The sequence below is a fragment of the Aquarana catesbeiana genome, linkage group LG11, assembly GCF_042186555.1.
Source record: "Aquarana catesbeiana isolate 2022-GZ linkage group LG11, ASM4218655v1, whole genome shotgun sequence".
In the NCBI taxonomy this organism is placed as follows: domain Eukaryota; kingdom Metazoa; phylum Chordata; class Amphibia; order Anura; family Ranidae; genus Aquarana; species Aquarana catesbeiana.
Window position 1 is genome coordinate 84407092 of NC_133334.1, and position 20725 is coordinate 84427816.

Here is a 20725-nt window from a genome sequence, read left to right on the forward strand (position 1 = left end):
AGCTAATTGCATGTTTGTTGTCAAAAAGTCCTATTGTGTGTACGGGCCGTAAGAAATGACAATTACGCGGTCATACAACACTATACCCAAATAAAATTTTTATCATTTTTTTCACACAAATAGAGCTTTCTTTTGGTGGTATTTAATCACAGCTGGGGTTTTTATTTTTTGCTAAACAAACAAATAAAGATGGAAAATTAAAAAAAAAAATCATGTTTCATAGTTTGTTATAAAATTTTGCAAATTTTTCTCCTTCATTATTATGCGCTGACGAGGCGGCACTGGTGGGCACTGATAGGCTGCACTGGTGGGCACTGATAGGCTGTACTGATGGGCACTGATAGGCACAGTTAAGGCGGCACTGATAGGCACGGATAAGGCGGCACTGATGGGGACAGATAAGGTGGTACTGATGGGCACAGATAAGGCGGCACTGATGGCCACTGATAAGATGGCACTGATGGGTGGCACTGATGGGCACTGATAGGTACCACTGATAGATGGCACTGATAGGTGGCACTGATGGGCGGCACTGATTGGCACCGATGGGCACTGGTAGGTGACACTGATGGGTACTGATAGTTGGCACTGATGTTCAGCACTGTTGATGAGGCACTGATTGTGGGCACTGATAGGTGGCACTGTGGGCACTGATGGGTGGCACTGTGAGCACTGATGGGTGGCGCTGGTGGGCACTGGTAGGCGGCACTGTTGTCTACTGTTAGTTGGCACTGTTAGGTGGCACAGGTGGGCACTGAAGAGCTGGCGACAGCTCTCCATGATCGGGACTGATGTCCCTCTCACAGCCGCTGGTGATCTGCTTTTTTTTCTCACAATATCAGCGCAAAGAGAAAAAATAGCCGATTACCAGCTCTGATTACATCACATGATCAGTTGTCATTGGCTGACAGCTGATCACCTGGTAAGGGGTCAGGATCGACCCCTTACTCCGATCTGTGATCCAGATCTGTGATATGTGATCTCATAGACTGGCTGATCACAGGGCGCGCAGGCCGCTCGGGCACAGGAGGACACCAATAGACGTACTCCCAGCAAAGCAGGTCTGCGCGGTAGCTGTCATTCAGCTATAGCGCGGATCTGAAGTAGTTAAAGGGATGTGGAATTTGGTATGTTGTTTTATATGCTGATATGAAGTGAAAATATATAAAAAAAATTTTATGTGTACCAGCTATAATGATGATAAATAAATATTTCATAGCTGAATATATTCAAAAATAAGGTTTAAAAGAGAGAATTGTCAGCACACCTTCGCTATGGTATCGCCAATAACAAACATATCATACTTACCTCCACTGTGCAGCTCATTTTGCACAGAGTGGCCCCGAACCTTGTCTTCTGGGGCCACATCAGATAACCCCCTGGGAGGGGGAGAAGGGTTACCTTGTGGGCACGCTCCCTAGTCCAGCATTCGGCGTCCATAGAGGGCGAATGCAGGACTCGGCCCGCCACCCGGCGCCTACGTCATTGGATTTGATTGACAGCAGCGGGAGCCAATGGCTGTGCTGCTATCAATCTATCCAATTAAGAGCCGAGAACCCCGGGCAGAGAGAGAGCGCGTCCCCATGGGTCAAGTTGTAGGGTTTAGGTAAGTAAAACGAGGGGGGGGGGGGCTGGGGGGCCGGTCACTGCCAGGTGTTTTTTCACCTTAGTGCATAGGATTCATAGGAACTCCTTTAAGAGACAGCCTTTCTCATCTTGGGTACCTGTAATTGCTACAGATATTGCTAGGGGTTTCTCGAGCAGTAATGGATAGATCTTTTTGCCTAATTGTGCATGCATACTGTAGTGTCATTTGGCAGAGTCAGTGATGTGGGACCAGTGGGGCCCCTCCTTGCCACTGATCTCATTCATCTTTTTTTTTATCTTACTTCAACCACTTTAGCCCCGGAAGGATTTACCCCTTAATGACCAGGCCAATTTTTGCGATACAGCACTGCGTTGCTTTAACTGACAATTGCACGGTCGTGCGACACTGTACCCAAACAAAGTTAATGTTCTTTTTTTCCCACAAATAGAGCTTTCTTTTGGTGTTATTTGCTAACCTCTGTGGTTTTTATTTTTTGTGCTATAAGCAGAAAAAGACCGACCATTTTGAAAAAAAACAATATTTTTTACTTTCTGCTATAATACATATCCAAAAAAAAAAAAACTTCATTAATTTAGACCAATATGTATTCTTCTACATATTTTTGGTAAAAATTCCCAATAAGGGTATATTGATTGGTTTGCGCAAAAGTTATAGCTTCTCCAAAATAGGGGATAGATTTAAGGACTTTAAAAAAATTTTTTTTGGTTTTTACTGGTAATGGTGGCGATTTTTAGTGGGACTGCGACATTGCGGCAGACAAATCTGACCCTAAGTGACACTTTTTGGGGATCAGTGGCACCAATACAGTGATCAGTGCTAAAAAAAATTCACTGATCAATGTATAAATGATACTGGCAGGGAAGGGGTTAGCAATAGGGGGCGATCAAGGGGTTAACTGTGTTCCCTGGGTGTGTTCTAACTGTGTGGAGGCTGGGCTCACTGGGACAACACAGAGATCGTTGTTCCTGATCACTAGTAACAGCAGATCTCCATGTTGTCCCCTGTCAGAAAGGGGATCAGCCTTGTTTACATAGGCAGATCCCTGTTCTGCCTCTCTGTATCGCGATTGCGTGCCCACACTATCACATGCACAGACCGACGTACATAAACGTCGGTTTGCGCAGCTGGTGCCGCCTTGCCAAAGTATATCTGCGGAAGGCGGTCGGCAAGTGGTTAAAAGGGTCATTCTTTCCACTGACTATCAATATAAGGGAACACTACACTGACCACCAATATAAGGAGCATTCTGCCCACAAATAATACCTTTCCACTAACCACTTATGTAAAGAAGCAGTGCACTGATCACCAATGTAAGGTGCATTCTTCCTAATGACCATCAATGTTAGGGTCTCTTCATTTGCATTGAACTCCAAAATAAGGTATTTTATCTTATATTCTTCACAGTTAGCCTTAATGTAAGAGGACATTGCACTGACCACCCATGACAGCATCCCTCCCAATAACTACCAATGTAAAGAAAGTTCTCCCACTAGGAACCAATGTAAGGGGCCCTTATTTCACTAATATTCAACGTAAGGTTCCACTTCTCCTATGACCATTGATATAAGGAGGCGCTTTTACACTAAACACCAATAAAATTGGGCATTTATCCACTGACTATCAGTATCAACCAATGCAAGAACTCTTATACCACTCACCACTAGGGATGAGCCGAACACCCCCCTGTTCGGTTCGCACCAGAACATGCGAACGGGAAAAAAGTTCGTTCGAACACGCGAACACCGTTAAAGTCTATAGGACACGAACATGAATAATCAAAAGTGCTAATTTTAAAGGCTAATATGCAAGTTATTGTCATAAAAAGTGTTTGGGGATCCGGGTCCTGCCCCAGGGGACATGGATCAATGCAAAAAAAAGTTTTAAAAACGGCCGTTTTTTCAGGAGCAGTGATTTTAATAATGCTTAAAGTCAAACAATAAAAGTGTAATATCCCTTTAAATTTCGTACCTGGGGGGTGTCTATAGTATGCCTGTAAAGGGGCGCATGTTTCCTGTGTTTAGAACAGTCTGACAGCAAAATGACATTTTGAAGGAAAAAACTCATTTAAAACTACCCGCGGCTATTGCATTGCCGACAATACACATAGAAGTTCATTGATAAAAACGGCATGGGAATTCCCCAAAGGGGAACCCCGAACCAAAATTAAAAAAAAAAAATGACGTGGGAGTCCCCCTAAATTCCATACCAGGCCCTTCAGGTCTGGTATGGATATTAAGGGGAACCCCGGCCAAAAAAAAAAAAAAAAAAAATGACGTGGGGTTCCCCCTAAATTCCATATCAGACCCTTCAGGTCTGGTATGGATTTTAAGGGGAACCCCGCGCCAAAAAAAAAAAAAAAAAACGGCGTGGGGTCCCCCCAAAAATCCATACCAGACCCTTATCCGAGCACGCAACCTGGCAGGCCGCAGGAAAAGAGGGGGGGACGAGAGTGCGGCCCCCCTCCCTCCTGAACCGTACCAGGCCACATGCCCTCAACATTGGAAGGGTGCTTTGGGGTAGCCCCCCAAAACACCTTGTCCCCATGTTGATGAGGACAAGGGCCTCATCCCCACAACCCTGGCCGGTGGTTGTGGGGGTCTGCGGGCGGGGGGCTTATCGGAATCTGGAAGCCCCCTTTAACAAGGTGACCCCCAGATCCCGGCCCCCCCCCCTGTGTGAAATGGTAAGGGGGTACATAAGTACCCCTACCATTTCACGAAAAAAGTGTCAAAAATGTTAAAAATGACAAGAGACAGTTTTTGACAATTCCTTTATTTAAATGCTTCTTCTTTCTTCTATCTTCCTTCATCTTCTGGTTCTTCTGGCTCTTCTGGTTCTTCCTCCGGCGTTCTCGTCCAGCATCTCCTCCGCGGCGTCTTCTATCTTCTTCTCCTCGGGCTGCTCCGCACCCATGGCATGGGGGGGAGGCTCCCGCTCTTCTCTTCTTCTCTTCTTCTTTTCTTCTCTTCTTCTGTTCTTCATTTTCTTCTCCGGGCCGCTCCGCAATCCATGCTGGCATGGAGGGAGGCTCCCGCTGTGTGATGGCGCTCCTCGTCTGACAGTTCTTAAATAACGGGGGGGGGCGGGGCCACCCGGTGACCCCGCCCCCCTTTGACGCACGGGACATGACGGGACTTCCCTGTGGCATTCCCCGTGACGTCACAGGGAAGTCCCGTCAAGTCACCGTGCGTCAGAGGGGGGCGGGGTCACCGGGTGGCCCCGCCCCCCCCGTTATTTAAGAACTGTCAGACGAGGAGCGCCGTCACACAGCGGGAGCCTCCCTCCATGCCAGCATGGATTCCGGAGCGGCCCGGAGAAGAAAATGAAGAAGAGAAGAAGAGAAGAAAAGAAGAAGAGAAGAGAAGAGCAGAGCGGGAGCCTCCCCCCCATGCCATGGGTGCGGAGCGGCCCGAGGAGAAGAAGATAGAAGACGCCGCGGAGGAGATGCTGGACGAGAACGCCGGAGGAAGAACCAGAAGAGCCAGAAGAACCAGAAGATGAAGGAAGATAGAAGAAGCATTTAAATAAAGGAATTGTCAAAAACTGTCTCTTGTCATTTTTAACATTTTTGACACTTTTTTCGTGAAATGGTAGGGGTACTTATGTACCCCCTTACCATTTCACACAGGGGGGGGGCCGGGATCTGGGGGTCCCCTTGTTAAAGGGGGCTTCCAGATTCCGATAAGCCCCCCACCCGCAGACCCCCACAACCACCGGCCAGGGTTGTGGGGATGAGGCCCTTGTCCTCATCAACATGGGGACAAGGTGTTTTGGGGGGCTACCCCAAAGCACCCTCCCAATGTTGAGGGCATGTGGCCTGGTACGGTTCAGGAGGGGGGGGGCCGCACTCTCGTCCCCCCCTCTTTTCCTGCGGCCTGCCAGGTTGCGTGCTCGGATAAGGGTCTGGTATGGATTTTTGGGGGGACCCCACGCCGTTTTTTTTTTTTTTTTTGGCGCGGGGTTCCCCTTAAAATCCATACCAGACCTGAAGGGTCTGGTATGGAATTTAGGGGGAACCCCACGTCATTTTTTTTTTTTAATTTTGGCCGGGGTTCCCCTTAATATCCATATCAGACCTGAAGGGCCTGGTATGGAATTTAGGGGGACTCCCACGTCATTTTTAATTTTGGTTCGGGGTTCCCCTTTGGGGAATTCCCATGCCGTTTTTATCAATGAACTTCTATGTGTATTGTCGGCAATGCAATAGCCGCGGGTAGTTTTAAATGAGTTTTTTCCTTCAAAATGTCATTTTGCTGTCAGACTATTCTAAACACAGGAAACATGCGCCCCTTTACAGGCATACTATAGACACCCCCCAGGTACGAAATTTAAAGGGATATTACACTTTTATTGATTGACTTTAAGCATTATTAAAATCACTGCTCCTGAAAAAACGGCCGTTTTTAAAACTTTTTTTTGCATTGATCCATGTCCCCTGGGGCAGGACCCAGGTCCCCAAACACTTTTTATGACAATAACTTGCATATTAGCCTTTAAAATTAGCACTTTTGATTTCTCCCATAGACTTTTAAAGGGTGTTCCACGGCATTCGAATTTGCCGCGAACACCCCAAATTGTTCGCTGTTCGGCGAACTTGCGAACAGCCAATGTTCGAGTCGAACATGAGTTCGACTCGAACTCGAAGCTCATCCCTACTCACCACCAATATAAGGAGGCACTTTTACACTGAACACAAAAGTAGGGGGCCTATCTTACCAACGACTCGTAATGTAAGGGACAGTATCCTTCCCAATGACAACCAAAATAAAGAATATTCTGCTCATGATCAATTAATTTAAGGACATTATTTGCTTTCTGGCAATCTATTGAGGCAGACCATTGGGCTGACCACAGAGAGAGGAGCTGCACATGGAGCCGTTCAGTTGTTCTGTAGCGTTCACGTGATAACAAGGAACATGCTGCTAGGAGGAGAGGGGGATGAGTTCAGTTTGCTGCTTCTCCTTCACTGTCCAGTCACAGGCTGGGAGACCTGTATGGCCCCATTTACACCTGAGCGTAGCAATTTCAGGCAGAAAGTCGCGCCATTTTACCACGATTTTTGCCTTGTTTTTGCCGCAATTTTGTACAGGTCAAAAGGTCACCAATGTAAAAAGCAGAAAAAAACGCCCAAATCTGCCTAAAAAAAAAAAGTTCCAGAACTTGTTTGAGCTGCAGGCGTTTTGGAGTTTCGGGCTTCAGGCGTTTTGGAGTGGAGATGTGAACCATCTCCATAGAGAATAATTGATTTTTTTCCCCTCCAGCGTTTTGTAGCTTTAGGCTTTAAGCTGCAAAAAGCTCAGGTGTGAATGGGGCTTTAGTGCTACCAAACTACAGCAGAGAAATAGAAAGGTCTTCTGTCCTGCCAGACAGGATTGTGCTGTGTGGTAGAGCTGTGCATAACTCAAAATAGTATGGGCATGAATGCAAATTCTTTTTAAGGTAAAACAGCTCTCTTATATGTTTTCAATCTGTGTGTTCAGATATTTGCCTGGAATTCAGCTTCAAGGATGGCTTGGTTTATATGCATATGTTGAACAAATTTTTATTGTAATTTGCTGCCTTTCATATGCATTTGTTTACATGCATTAATGCACTTGAACAAGTGTTTTCATGCATGAACATGCACAAGCTTTACTTCTGTCTGTAATCCTATAATTCACTTGCTTTGTTCTATTGGGTTGTATGCCAATGTACAGTATGGCAAAACAAACTGTTTTATTTTATATTCTGGGATTTTATGATGTCAGCAATCCACAACAGCCAGATTTTACCATTTATTAACACAATCAGAACTATGATATACTGTATGATTTCTAATTAGTTATTGATTGAGTTTCAAGGCACACATCTAATGTTAAAAAAGGATCAAAAGACAACCTTTCATATTACTCCTTTCCCGGTGGTCTAGTTATAAGCTTAAAATGGTTGTAAAGTCACTAATCACAAATCGTGGATACTGCACAGTATCTGTCTTTTCTTTGTATCTGTGTTTTTAAAAAATTATGCAGCGAAATACTTTATTTCAGAACGTCGCTGTGCGCTCCCATGACCTCCCAGCGCTCTCCTTCCCTGATCTGAGGACTACAGTGGGAGGGGCTGAGATTCCCTATTGGCATCAGTCAGGAGGAGAGGAGGAGAGTGCACAGTGGTGCTCTGAAATAGGATATTTCACAGGGACACACAATGGGGTTTATTTAATGAAACTGGAGAGTGCAAAATCTGGTGCAACTGTGCATAGAAACCAATCAGTTTCCAGGTTGCATTGCCAACGCTTAATTGAACAAGCTGAATTTAGAAGCTGATTGGCTACCATGCACAGCTGCACCAGATTCTAAGTGCACCAGTTTTAGTAAATCTTCCCCAATGAGACTGGAAGAGAAGCGGTTTAGCCTGCGTAGGGGGTTTTCACTGTCAGGGCGGTAAGAATGTGTAACTCTCTTTTGCAATCTGTGGTGTCAACAGGAAGTATTAGCTTTAAAAGACTCTTGGATGTGAATCTTAACAAACACAATATACAGGGATATGGGAAATTATTATCTACACAAACATACACACCCTCATAGGTTGAACTGGATGGACTGTTGTCTTATCAACCTTACTTACTATGTAACTATATAACTATATATTGCTGCATAATTTTTAAAACACCCCTTCTTGTCAAGGCCACACCCCTTGCTGTGGGGACACTAGTTCTGAGGGCCTGGGGGGGCAATGGATTTCCTTAATTTGCATAGATTTCCTCTCACTTCCTGTTTGGCTATGGAGCAGGAAGTAAAGGGAAATCTCTGCAGTGGGACAGGGATGGTAAAAAATAAACTGACAGGGGCTATAACCATCCCCCCCCCACAGTTGCGGAATCATGGCCGCCCGCATACCAGAAGCAGTGCGGCCGCTTTATGGAGATGCTAAACTAATTTGCCTCTAGCGCAAGCCGGCGGGGACTCTTTCCGTGCTGTCCCCCTGCAAAGTGCTGCCCTAGGCCTGGGCCTTGTCGGCCTAGGCCAGGATACAGCATTGTACAACGCCATTGCTTTAGCTTTATGTCATCTGTTCTGTTTTATGACATTTAAATCACTGGTGCTGTTCAGACATAGCTTTCAAATATGGCTTCTCTATGTATTTATTTTTATCTCTAGTGTAACTTCCAAGAAAAGACTTATAAATTCTACATTCCTTTCTTGACTCTCCTCTTTTTTGTTTTGCAGTGTGGAATTTTCACTGAGGTTAGAGGTTGCAATGAAACATATTTAGAATTTTCTTCTTCCTTTTGCTTTTTTTCTCCTCCTCCTTTAATATAGCTCTACCATCTTCTGCAGAGTTGTGCAAAGTGAGAATAGGGTATACCTGTAACAATAACAGTTTATGTTATTGTGCATAACTGAAAACCAATTAAGATAATTGCAATACATTTGGAATTGCATTAACTAACCTTTTTGTTAGAGGCTTCTTTTGAGTTAATAATAAATACTATTATTTATACATGCATCCGTTTTTATTAATACCTTTTGATGTGTATCTGACCTTGCTACTGGCAGGCCTCCAGCAGGTATTAGATCTTAGCAGAAGGTGTGAGACATTTCAGCCTATACTATTATCACTGATCTTATATATTAACCTTTTTATTGCCATTATAACTGCAGACCTGTTACAGTTTAATTGGATTTGTCACAGTGGATTCAGATTATTTGTGCCCTTAGTATTTTTTTTTTTTGAATGGGGATATAATAATTTGGAACATCTACCACAATAGTGAACTGCTCTTTTCCTGTTTATAGCTAAGGTTATACTTGATGCAGCCTTTTAGTTACTTTAAAGGGGTTGTAAAGGTAACATTTTTTTCACCTTAATGCATTCTATGCATTAGGGTGAAAAAACATCCGACAATACCAGCCCCCCCAGCCCCCCCGTTTTACTTACCTGACCCCTCGAAAGTCCCGTGCTCGCCCCCGACATCCTCTTCGCCGCTCAGCCTGGCCGTTGATTGGTTACAGTGGATGGATTGAAAGCAGCGCAGCCATTGGCTTGCGCTGCTGTCAATCACATCCAATGACGCGGCGCGGGGGGGCGAGTGATACAGTGAGCGGCAATGGCCGACTGCTGTATCACGGTAGCGCGCCCGCAAGCACTCCACACCATGCGAGGGAGCTCACATGAAGGTGTTGGGTCCTTGCAGGGGGAGCCGAGACAGCCGCCGAGGGACCCCAGAAGACCAGGTTCGGCGCCACTCTGTGCAAAAACGAGCTGCACAGTGGAGGTAAGTAAAACATGTTTGTTATTTAAAAAAAAAAAAAAAATTATCTTTAGTGATCCTTTAAGGAGGAGCTCCAGTCTCCACCCAAAAAATGAAAAGTCTGTAGCAACAAATACTGTAGCTGCTGCCTTTTAATATAAGGACACTTACCTGTCCAGGGATCCAGCGCTGTCCTCACCCGAGCCAGTTCTTCAGACGGCTTCGGGTCCAGGCACCGGCATCATAACTAAGGGAAACCCTCAATGAAGCCTTGCGGCTTCATAGCTGGCTTCGCACTGGGTGTGCACAAGCCATGCTGTGCTTTTTGAATAGTCCTGTGGTCTTCTGTGAGTCTTCATTTTTTGGGTGAAGTTCCACTTTAACTTTCAAAACTTCTTTCTAGTTTATTATGGAATGTGACAAAGGTTAGAACATTTGGCAGGTTTTTATTGCTGTATCCCCACTAGAGAGACTTAGCTACATTAATCTCATACTGGTGAGGGTTGGAAGTGATAGATTACACAGCCTGGCCTACTCAGGGATCCTCTCCTCCAGCATTGCCAGCCGGTTTTATTCCATTATGGGCAGCCAGTGTTCTCAACCGCTTCCATCAATCACAAACATGTGATTTAGAAAGGTAGTTCTGCTTTGAATTAGGTGCACTTAAAAAAAGAAAAAAAAAAAATGTATATATATATATATATATATATATATATATATATATATATATATATATATATATATATATATATATATATAATTTTATATATATATATATATATATATATATATATATATATATATATATATATATATATATATACATATATATATATATATATATATAGTGAGGGGAAAAGGGTATTTGATCCTCTGCTGATTTTGTACGTTTGCCCACTGACAAAGAAATGATCAGTCTATAATTTGAATGGTAAGTTTATTTTAACAATGAGAGACAGAATAACAACAAAAACATCTAGATAAACGCATTTAAAAAAAAGTTATAAATTGATTTGCATTTTAACCACTTCAGCCCCAGAAGGATTTACCCCCTTAATGACTAGGCCATTTTTTGCGATACGGCACTGCGTCGTTTTAACTGACAATTGTGCGGACGTGCAACGCTGTACCCAAACAAAATTGATGTAATTTTTTTCCCCATAAATAGAGCTTTCTTTTGGTGGTATTTGATCATCAAATCTGACCCCAAGTGACATTTTTTGGTGACCAGTTTACAGTGATCAGTGCTAAAAAAATGCACCGATCAATGTATAAATGACACTGGCAGGGAAAGGGTTAACACTAGAGGGTGATCAAGGGGTTAACTGTGTTTCCTGGGTGTGTTTTAACTGTGTGGGGAATGGGCGTGCTGGGACAACACAGAGATCACTGTTTCTAATCACTAGGAACAGTAGATCTCTGAGTTGCACCCACAATACCGCATGCACGGACCAACGTACAGGTACGTCAGCTGGATCAGATGAGCCGCCTTGCCGCAGTATATATGTGGAAGGCAGTTGGCAAGTGGTTAATGAGTGAAATAAGTATTTGATCTCCTATCAATCAGCAAGCTTTCTGGCTCCCAGGTGTCTTCTATACAGGTAACAAGCTGAGATTAGGAGCACTCTCTTAAAAGGAAGAGCTCCTAATCTCAGCTTGTTACTTGAAAAAAAGACACCTGTCCACAGAAGCAATCAATCAATCAGATTCCAATCTCTCCACCATGGCCAAGACCAAAGAGCTATCCAAGGATGTCAGGGACAAGATTGTAGACCTACACAAGGTTGGAATGGGCTACAAGACCATCACCAAGCAGCTTGGTGATCAACCACAAGAAACGTCTGACCTCTGTGATTGACAAAAAGGGTTTTGCCACCAAGTACTAAGACGTCTTTTGCGAAGGGGTCAAATAATTATTTCACTCAAAATGCAAATCAATTTATAACCTTTTTGAAATGTGTTTTCCTGGATATTTTTGTTGTTATTCTGTCTCTCACTGTTAAAATAAACCTACCATTAAAATTATAAACTGATCATTTCTTTGTCAGTGGGCAAACGTACAAAATCAGCAGGGGATCAAATACTTTTTTCCCTCACTGTGTGTGTTCCCTCACTGTGTGTCTGACCCCAAGTGACATTTTTTGGTGACCAGTGACAATATTACAGTGATCAGTGCTAAAAAAAAAAACAGGGAAATGATGCTGTCCCACAGTGAGTCTTGTGTTGTGCCAGACAGTACAGCTATGTCTGCATGTCCATGTAGTTCTACAGTAGAATTCTGACAAAACCCCAGCTGGTTGGTTGGACAGTGAGGAAGCAGCATCACTCTGCTTGCTCGTATCTCTCCTTCTGATATAATGTTCACTGACAGCACAAGTCCACAGCTGCAGAATCTGATTGGCGGCCAGTGCCGACCCTCTCTCCCACACTAAGCAATGATATGCAGAGGATTGTGGAAGGCTGATATCAAGACGGTTTTTGATATTAACAGTAGTTGCATTAAAAATATTTCAATTTACATTTATATGTATTAATAGTCTAACTACATAACTACACTAATTAGTGTTCTAATATGTTTGGACTATGTATCCTTTAAATAGGACTTGGAGCGTGATTAATATTCTCACTGAAAGAGGCTTTTCATAACATTTCAACTTTATTAACTTAAAAGCAACCAGTTCTTTTTAGGATTGGCGCTTACTGAACTATTACTAACACAAGAATTTATGTTTGTTTATTTTCCTGGGCAGCTGTCTCCTGGTTCAGATGAGGAAGATGGACATGACACATCAGGGCGAGAGACTCTTGGGCGCATTCAGTTTAGTGTGGGCTACAACTTCCAGGAGTCCACTCTCACTGTTAAAATCATGAAAGCTCAGGAGTTGCCAGCTAAGGACTTCAGTGGGACCAGTGATCCATTTGTGAAGATATATCTGCTACCTGACAAGAAGAACAAGCTGGAGACCAAGGTGAAGAGGAAAAACCTCAACCCACATTGGAACGAGACCTTCCTCTTCGAGGGTGAGACGGGGAGGGAGGCATAGATAAAGGCTCTCTGCCCTAACTGTTTTAGCCCTTTAATGGAACTTTTCTAGTTAAATATGAAGGGGTCATATAGCATAGCATTTAATGGACTGCTGCCTCTCTACATTCCTTCTCAAAGGTGATCCATTTAGCAATGCAGAATAATATTTGCTTTCATAGCCTTCTTATGGAACCTCCCAAAGAATATATGCATTCAATTTATCTGAATATGTTTGAAAATGTTTTTTTTAGCTAGAATGTTGACATATCATGACTAAGATCTCATAGCTTAAGTTCTGCTAGCTAGGTCATCATCACCCTACATAAATGCCAGTGCAGAAGAAATGGTGGATTATTTGGGCTTGTAATTTTTCCAGCTGTAGGTCTTCAGCCAAATAGACAAGGCAACATAACTATGAATGAATGCATAGACATGAGATGGTTGAACATGAGACAGACAATTTTAGCTAAATCGGGTCACTCTTGCTTATGGACAACAGCAGGCAAACCCAGACACACCTGGCTGATGTGTCTCAGAGATAAACGCACTCACTATATGTTTCCTTTGACAGATAGAAAATATATCTATTTACAGATTAGGCAGACGTGTGCATGCTTTTGGTGAAGTTTATGCAAAAAAAAAAAAATATATATATTCATGATCAGATTGTGCCTACAATACTCTGTAGCCATTTTCAATTGATACAGTAGTCAATATAAAAGTGCCAGGTGTGCAACATGATGAAAAGACAGCACCTAGAGGTATCTGCATTTGTGCTTACCTACGCTGTTCAGCACATGGGTGTCCTGAAATCTGGGGCACTGTTACTATGCAAATCTTGGTGGACTGGGCCCCACTGTCTATTGCCTTCTGCACCTTTCTCTTGGCCCATAACTATGATGGGCAGCATTATAGACCAGAAAGTAGGCATTGGAGGGGGTGGTGTTGTGGGTCTGCTTAGACACAGATCTTAATAAATCTGTGGCATCATGCTTTCCACTCCATCCAATCAGAGAAAGCTTTGTATTTTCTGAATGTCATGGATTGGACGGTGTGGAGAGGTGGGGTGATGACATCACGCTTTCCACTCCATGCAGTCAGAGAAAGCTTTGCATTCATTCAGAAAATGTGAACAAATTCTCTGAACGGTGTCTGTGCTTAGCGGCCAGCTTTCTATGTTTAGAATGTAGCTGGAGACTGGCACCGGTCAGAAGCAAGTGGAGATCACTGGAGTAGCAGTAACTAATTCAGTGATTTACAGCCTCCAGGGGCATCGACCAGTGCTGCAAAACCTGTCGGCGCTATATAAATCCTGTATAATAATAATAATGGTATATGCATAGCTACGTTGGTCCAAGCTGGACCAATTTTACTATTTAAAAGTATCTATACCTGGAATTCATCTTAACTTTGTTTTTCAAAAATATACAGTAAACCCGTATTAATAGCATGGCAGAAATCAGTACAACGCACATTAGGTACAATGTGGTGAACAAACAAGATATGTGATTTTGGTGAGCAGAGGTCCTAGTTCTGACCAAGTTTGTATATCTAGGAAGCCAAATGGACTACCATCCACTCCACTGTATCATTTAACTTGTTATGGTGTCTGTGTGATGTTATCATGGGGGGGGGGGGGGGGTTAGATCATGCACAGGGGCATAGAGGAGGATAGACACTTCATCAAGCCCCTGCTCTGTCCCAACTTTATGAATGGAACATGTCTACTAACGTTAAAGCCAGTTCTAGAAAGTATCTAATTAAATATGGATTGATGTGTCTGCTCTAGCAATGCAGCCATTTGTCATTGGCACTTGCATAGAATTCTGCTTACACCTGCTGAGGAGGTGCAGATGCTTCTGTATACACAGGTTAGACATATTCAATTTATCTGCAGTAGATTTACTAGCCTGCCACTATTCCTAGCAAGTCATTTGTGAAATATCTGTGTAGGGAACTTTAATAGTTTTAAAATAATACACATATTCCCACCTTTTCATTTACCATTTGTTTAGACATTCACATATAATTACCATTAAAATACGATGCTATCAATTTTATCAGCCTGATCACATCATTTTTTTTTTTAAATATAAGTAAACAGTGTAAACACCTTATGTGTGTGAGACAACTTGCTTTTTCAGATACCTGAGCTAAATTCTTTCAAATGTGAATGTAATAGAAGGCACTTATATGAGATTGGCTATATAGTCACAATAATAATATTCTTCTTATGAGATCAAGCATTGTTCTGTTATTAGAGAAATTTCGGCTGATATTGTTGATAACAACATGATATGTATATTCACATAAGGTAGATTTATAGTCATTTAGAAGTAATCATATACAATATTTTTAAATGATCTGTGAGTTGTTGCTGTGTGTTAGGCTAAATTTACACCTCTCCATGCATTTTTTTTTTTTTACATGTATCTACAATCACATGCTTTTATTCATTGGCATTTTCATCAATAGACCCTATAAAAATGGACATTGCACAGATGTGAACTAACACCATTTAAAACAAAGGATAACCTGTGTGCATGCATTGATGTGTGTAAAGGCCCCTTTCACACTGATGTGTTTTTGATGCATTTCCATTGACTTGCAATGAAAGGCACTTTTTGGCGCGCTTTTGCAAAACGGCGACAAAGATGCAGCATTAGCGGCACAGGTGCCCCCCTCCCCCATCCTGCATCCAGCCCCATAATCTACATGGAGGGCGCTGGACGCAGGGATTCGAATGGGTTTTTTTGTTGGTTTTTTTTTTTTAAGCATGTGATTAGAGCCAGAGGCTCTGAATGGGTTCAAAAAAGGGTGGGCTCGGGGTGCAGAGCACTGTGCCCTGAGCCCACCCAGTTGTGTGACAATAGTGAATGAATATTCGCTATTGTCACACTGATTCTCATCCCGTCCAATCAGGAAGTGGGTCCTGAGACCGTCACCTGATTGGCTGAAAGGACAGGCAATCCTGTTGGCCGCCTATAAGGAGGACGGAGGAAACGCACAGGCCGCTGTGGGGAGACACACGAGAAGCCGCCACCCATCGCCCGGAGGGAAGTGCTGCCTGCTTGATGGGGTAAGTACGGGGCCGACAGACTGACGGGGGGTGTGATTGATCCGACTGACCAACCCCAGGGGGTGTGGGTGATCCGAACGACTGGGGGGGTGGCTGTGGATGCATTGTTTGCCGCCCCCACCCCCCAAAAAAACCAATTGCCTCTGTGGAGCATGCAGGACTTTATAAAGCACAGCACACCTGAAGTGTGAAGAAAAGCATATGATTTCATGGAGAGGCATGGCAAAGACGCACCATTGTGAAAGGGGCCTTAGTGTTTGCCATTACTCTTCATACTTAAAGTAATTGTAAACCCTTATATATGGGGGGATACACATAGCTAAAACAAACCATCCTACATAAGTTGTACCTGATTTTCTACAGTCTCCTCTTCACTACATAAATTTAATGTCCAGAATTTATAAAGCTTGTCTGGACACAAAAAAAGGGGTCAGAGAGCTGAAATTATGCAATACAAAGCTCAGTGAGGAGAGTTCTGAGAGCTGATTAAAAGGAATGGACACCCCCCCCCCCTCCCACAGAGCACACAGGAACAGAGCTGAGGCTGTCAATCACCAGCTGTGTGCTGTTACTTCCTTCCCTGACACCTTTTTTTTCTTGGTGTCAGGAAAACTTGTTAGAAGTGAATCATGCTGATAGCAGAGGAACAGGACAGCGGACAGAAATTACACTATAGGGTTGACTTACTAAAGGCAAATAGACTGTGCACATTGCAAAGTGCAATTGCACTCTGGAAGAGCAGTTGCTCTAGAGCTTAGCAGAAGCTTTGCTGACTTCTATCATCCAATCGTGTGCAAGAAAAAATGTTTTTTTTTTGTTTTTTTTTTTCCTTGCATGTGATTGGGTATTCTTTGCAAAGTGAAGCTTTATCTCATTTACTAAGCTCTGGAGCAACTGCACTTTACAAAGTGCACAGTCTATTTGGTTTTAATAACTCAACCCCTTAGTGCTCTGGATTGAGACAAGTACACACTATAGAGGGGTATGCTTTGTTCATATTTCATGGCTGAGGTTTACAACCACTTTAATTATAGGAGTCTGTAATGATGTAAATATGAGAGTTGCTTTTGACTTGTCTTTAAGGCCCCTTTCAGTCCTAGCTGCATTGCTGCATTACTGCATGTGTGTTAACTTACAGTATTTCACACTTTAATGTACACATGCATTTTGAATAAGCTGGTAACACATAGCAAGAAACCAAGAATTGGAGCTGCAGAATTTTGAAAATGCAGCACATCACAATGCATAGTATGTATGTTGTGGTATACTGCAGTTCGGGTCCATCCACATTTTCAGCACTTGTGCATTATTATTATTATTATTATTATTATTATATAGGATTTATATAGCGCCGACAGTTTACGCAGCACTTTACAACATTAGGGCAGACAGTACAATTACAATACAATTCAAAATATATTCTAAATAAATGGCACCGCAATGCACTACTCAGAGTAGTAGAACATCAATTTTCACATCTGTTTGGAAGGAGTGCTGGGCATTCTAATTCTAAAGTTATTTTCCAAAGTAATTTCTGGGTGGATGATAGAGGGTTACCTCATTCACTGGCATGTTTTTTCTATTGGTGATTCCAAGGATAATGTCTGCTAGTTTAAATTCCTGCTTCTTAATTCCACACGCCATCAATATCTTTGTGCTGCAGGCTTGCTGGCAAACTTAGGAATACAGATACCTCACCACCAAAACCAGTGGTGGCTGGTGCTCCATTTTTTTTTGGGGGGGCGGAAAGCAAACTCAATGCCTGCCCACCAGCTTGCCCCCCCGCCAGCCCTTAACTTACCCGATCCAGGTCGGGGCAGCTATAGCTGCTTCCCCGGCTTCTCCTCCTGGCCAATCCAGTCGCTTCTCCTCTTGACCAATCCGTTCTTAAGACCCAATTCCCGTCCTGATTGGCCGATAGGAGAAGCAGGAAGACAATCGCGAATGTTGATTCGCTAATGTCACAAGCGGGTGGGCACTGCATCCCGAGCCCATCCTTTTTGAAGCTAATTGGAGCCTCAGGCTCTAATCATGTGCTTCAAAAATAAAAAACAACCTCATAGAAATCTATGCATCCAGCACCCCGCATGGAGATTAGGGGCCAGCGCATGGAGATTAGGGGCCAGCGCATGGAGATTAGGGGATAAAGGTGATAATAACTGTAAGTGCATATACAAAAGATGCACACAATCCTAGGGGTATATAAAGTTAGCCAGGCATAAAGTCCATGGCCATAGTAGTGGCAGTCCAGGGGTTAATATAGTCTCTGATCGTTCAAGATATGAAGGGCTGGCTAGTGGGGTGGTTGGTCCTAAAAGCGGCTGCTGTCCTCAGAGAGCTGGCTCTGTGGTATTGCAAGAGGGGGTGGAGAAAAGGAAGCGCCACCTGAGTGTAGTATTAATATGAAGATTTAATGACATGTAAAAAATAAACACTTACAAGAAAGACATATTAAAAAGGCTCATCTGTGAGTAGGCAGTGTGTATCTTCCTCGAGTTCCAGTCCGGAAGTAGTATCAGCGTTGTAGGGCTGCAGATGGAAGCTTGTAGCTGGTATCTCTTCCTGTGGCCATCAGGGAGAAGCTGAGACCGGCGTGGAACGCACGGAGGAGGTGCGTGACGTCACGGGTCATCCAAGGATTTCCGGGTACGCTCCAGGGGGAGGGCTAACACCAAGGGAGGGTTCTGAAGGCTGAATTGCAAAAATTATCATAAGCATAACTTTTTTTTAGATTGGGAAAGAGTTAGAACCTTTGGTTTTTGTTCATGTCTGTGTTGCAGGTGGGTTAATTTTCATTCACTTTCTGTTCCGGTAATCACACAAAAGGCAAGGGATGAGTCGCTTCACTGGGGACCGACAAAAAATCCTGGCAGGGTTTCTAACACTTAAACCATAAATGTGCTTTTGTTTTGTGCATTGAAGGAACTTAAACTGACCAGAAGCTATAACATCTAATCGGTGATCATTTTGCATGGATCACCAGTCTGTACTATTCTTGAATATGGAAGAAGTCAGAGGAAAATTTCTCAGTTGGGACACACAGAGCAATAAAACATTTTAATAGTAATAGGAGATTTGGTGGATTTGAAAGTACATTTCAGGGATCTGATTTCAGAAAAAGACATGTTTTGTTGATGTGGACTATTTGCACATCACAATCACTCTTGCATTGCCTGGCTAAATGTAATTGTAGTCTTCTTTTGTTGACAGCACAATCACTTTCCTCCCAGGAACAGAAACCTAATATGACACTATTCCGCTCTTATCTTGTAGGATTTCCGTATGAAAAAGTGGTGCAAAGAGTCCTGTATCTACAAGTTTTGGACTATGATCGATTCAGCCGTAATGATCCTATTGGAGAAGTATCAATCCCTCTGAACAAGATAGACTTAACACAGATGCAGACCTTCTGGAAAGAGCTAAAACCGTGCAGTGATGGCAGTGTAAGATATACTTTTTTAACAGTTTTTTCTGTCTGTTATACAGTGATCATTACTTTAGGTACTTTATGAAAGTTTTCATATGCAAAGCAGGCCAGCTGTTAAAGAAAGCTCAATTTTTTCTAACCGTTCACTCCTGTGCCAGCTTTTCAACCTATCCTCTGAAGGGTTGGGTGTCTATCTTGTGTTATCACCAGTGATTTGTGTCACTGGGGTTCACTTGGACTAACTACAACTATCTTTGCTGCAGCTCAGTGTAACGCAGAGCTCTATGCCTACATCAAAAACTATAGCTGCCTGTTTTTTTTGTTCTGCCTATAGTAGCCCACCTACCCTTAAGGCAAGCTGGCCTACCGGTACTTGGTTGTTGCCAGGTCTTGGAACACAATGCTATAGTTCCTAGCCGGGTAGCACTGGGTCTGAGCAGCTGGGACAAAGAAGGTTACATGTAGACCTGAGACTTGTCAGGCTGTAGATAGCGAATGGTACCCAAAACCTGGCACAGTCCAAGGTCAGGGCAGGTAGCGGACAAGAGTAGTCCAAAAACAGATCCAAGGTCAGGGCTGGTAGCAAGCAAATGCAGTCCAGTTAACAATCCGAGGTCAAGTTTAAGTAGCAAACCAAGAGTAATCTGGGTGCAAAGGTCAGCAACAATGAAATCCAAGGTCAAGCAGGGAACGCACAAGGAGACAGGAAACTAGCACTGTCACAAGCCCACTTAATATTACAATCTGGGTAATCATGGACTCCTTGCAGACCCATTTGTTTGCTGAAGAACTGTGTGTAATCTGTCTTGCCAGGTCCAGGAGTTATCTCTATGCCAGCCAGCTATTGCTCCTGAACTAGGCATCAGACTGTGCAGTACACTTAGAATGTTTGCAGTTAGGCTCTATTTTCACTTTGTTTTTATTGTGGATATGCAGATTTGCTGTAGAATACAAATATATTCAGTTAATCCCCATTCCAAATAGAACTACATTACTATGAACATATTTAAAAGGGAAACTTCACTAAGGTTTGTTTTCATATGAAGGGGGTCAGGAGGGCCTTGACCATAAGAGCTTACAATCTAATAGGGCGGGGCATTGATACAAAAGGTAATAACTATGAGGGATGAGCTGATGGAAGAATTTAAAGTTCAATTGGTAAGTGGAAGCATGGGAGGAGACAAGGGAATAGAGAGTAGTAGGTCTTGGGAGAAGCAGAGAGGACAGTTTGGGTAATATTTTGAAACAAGATTGGTGATGTAGCTTGGAGGCAAAAGTTGTAAATGGCTTTGTATGTTGTTAGTATTTTGAATTTCATTGAGCAGTTGGAAGCCAGTAGAGGGATTGGCAGAGAG

The 20725-nt window shown here is 43.2% G+C and overlaps 1 protein-coding gene across 5 annotated transcripts in view; it reads left to right on the forward strand.

Moving 5' to 3' along the window:
* Positions 1 to 20725, forward strand: part of SYT7 (synaptotagmin 7) — a 571182-nt gene that overhangs the window by 508508 nt on the left and 41949 nt on the right. For all 5 annotated transcript variants that reach the window (XM_073604668.1, XM_073604667.1, XM_073604669.1 and 2 more), the window contains 2 exons: positions 12590 to 12860; positions 19217 to 19386. In XM_073604668.1, the coding sequence (XP_073460769.1) occupies positions 12590 to 12860; positions 19217 to 19386 (441 nt within the window). The remainder of the gene's footprint in view (positions 1 to 12589; positions 12861 to 19216; positions 19387 to 20725) is intronic.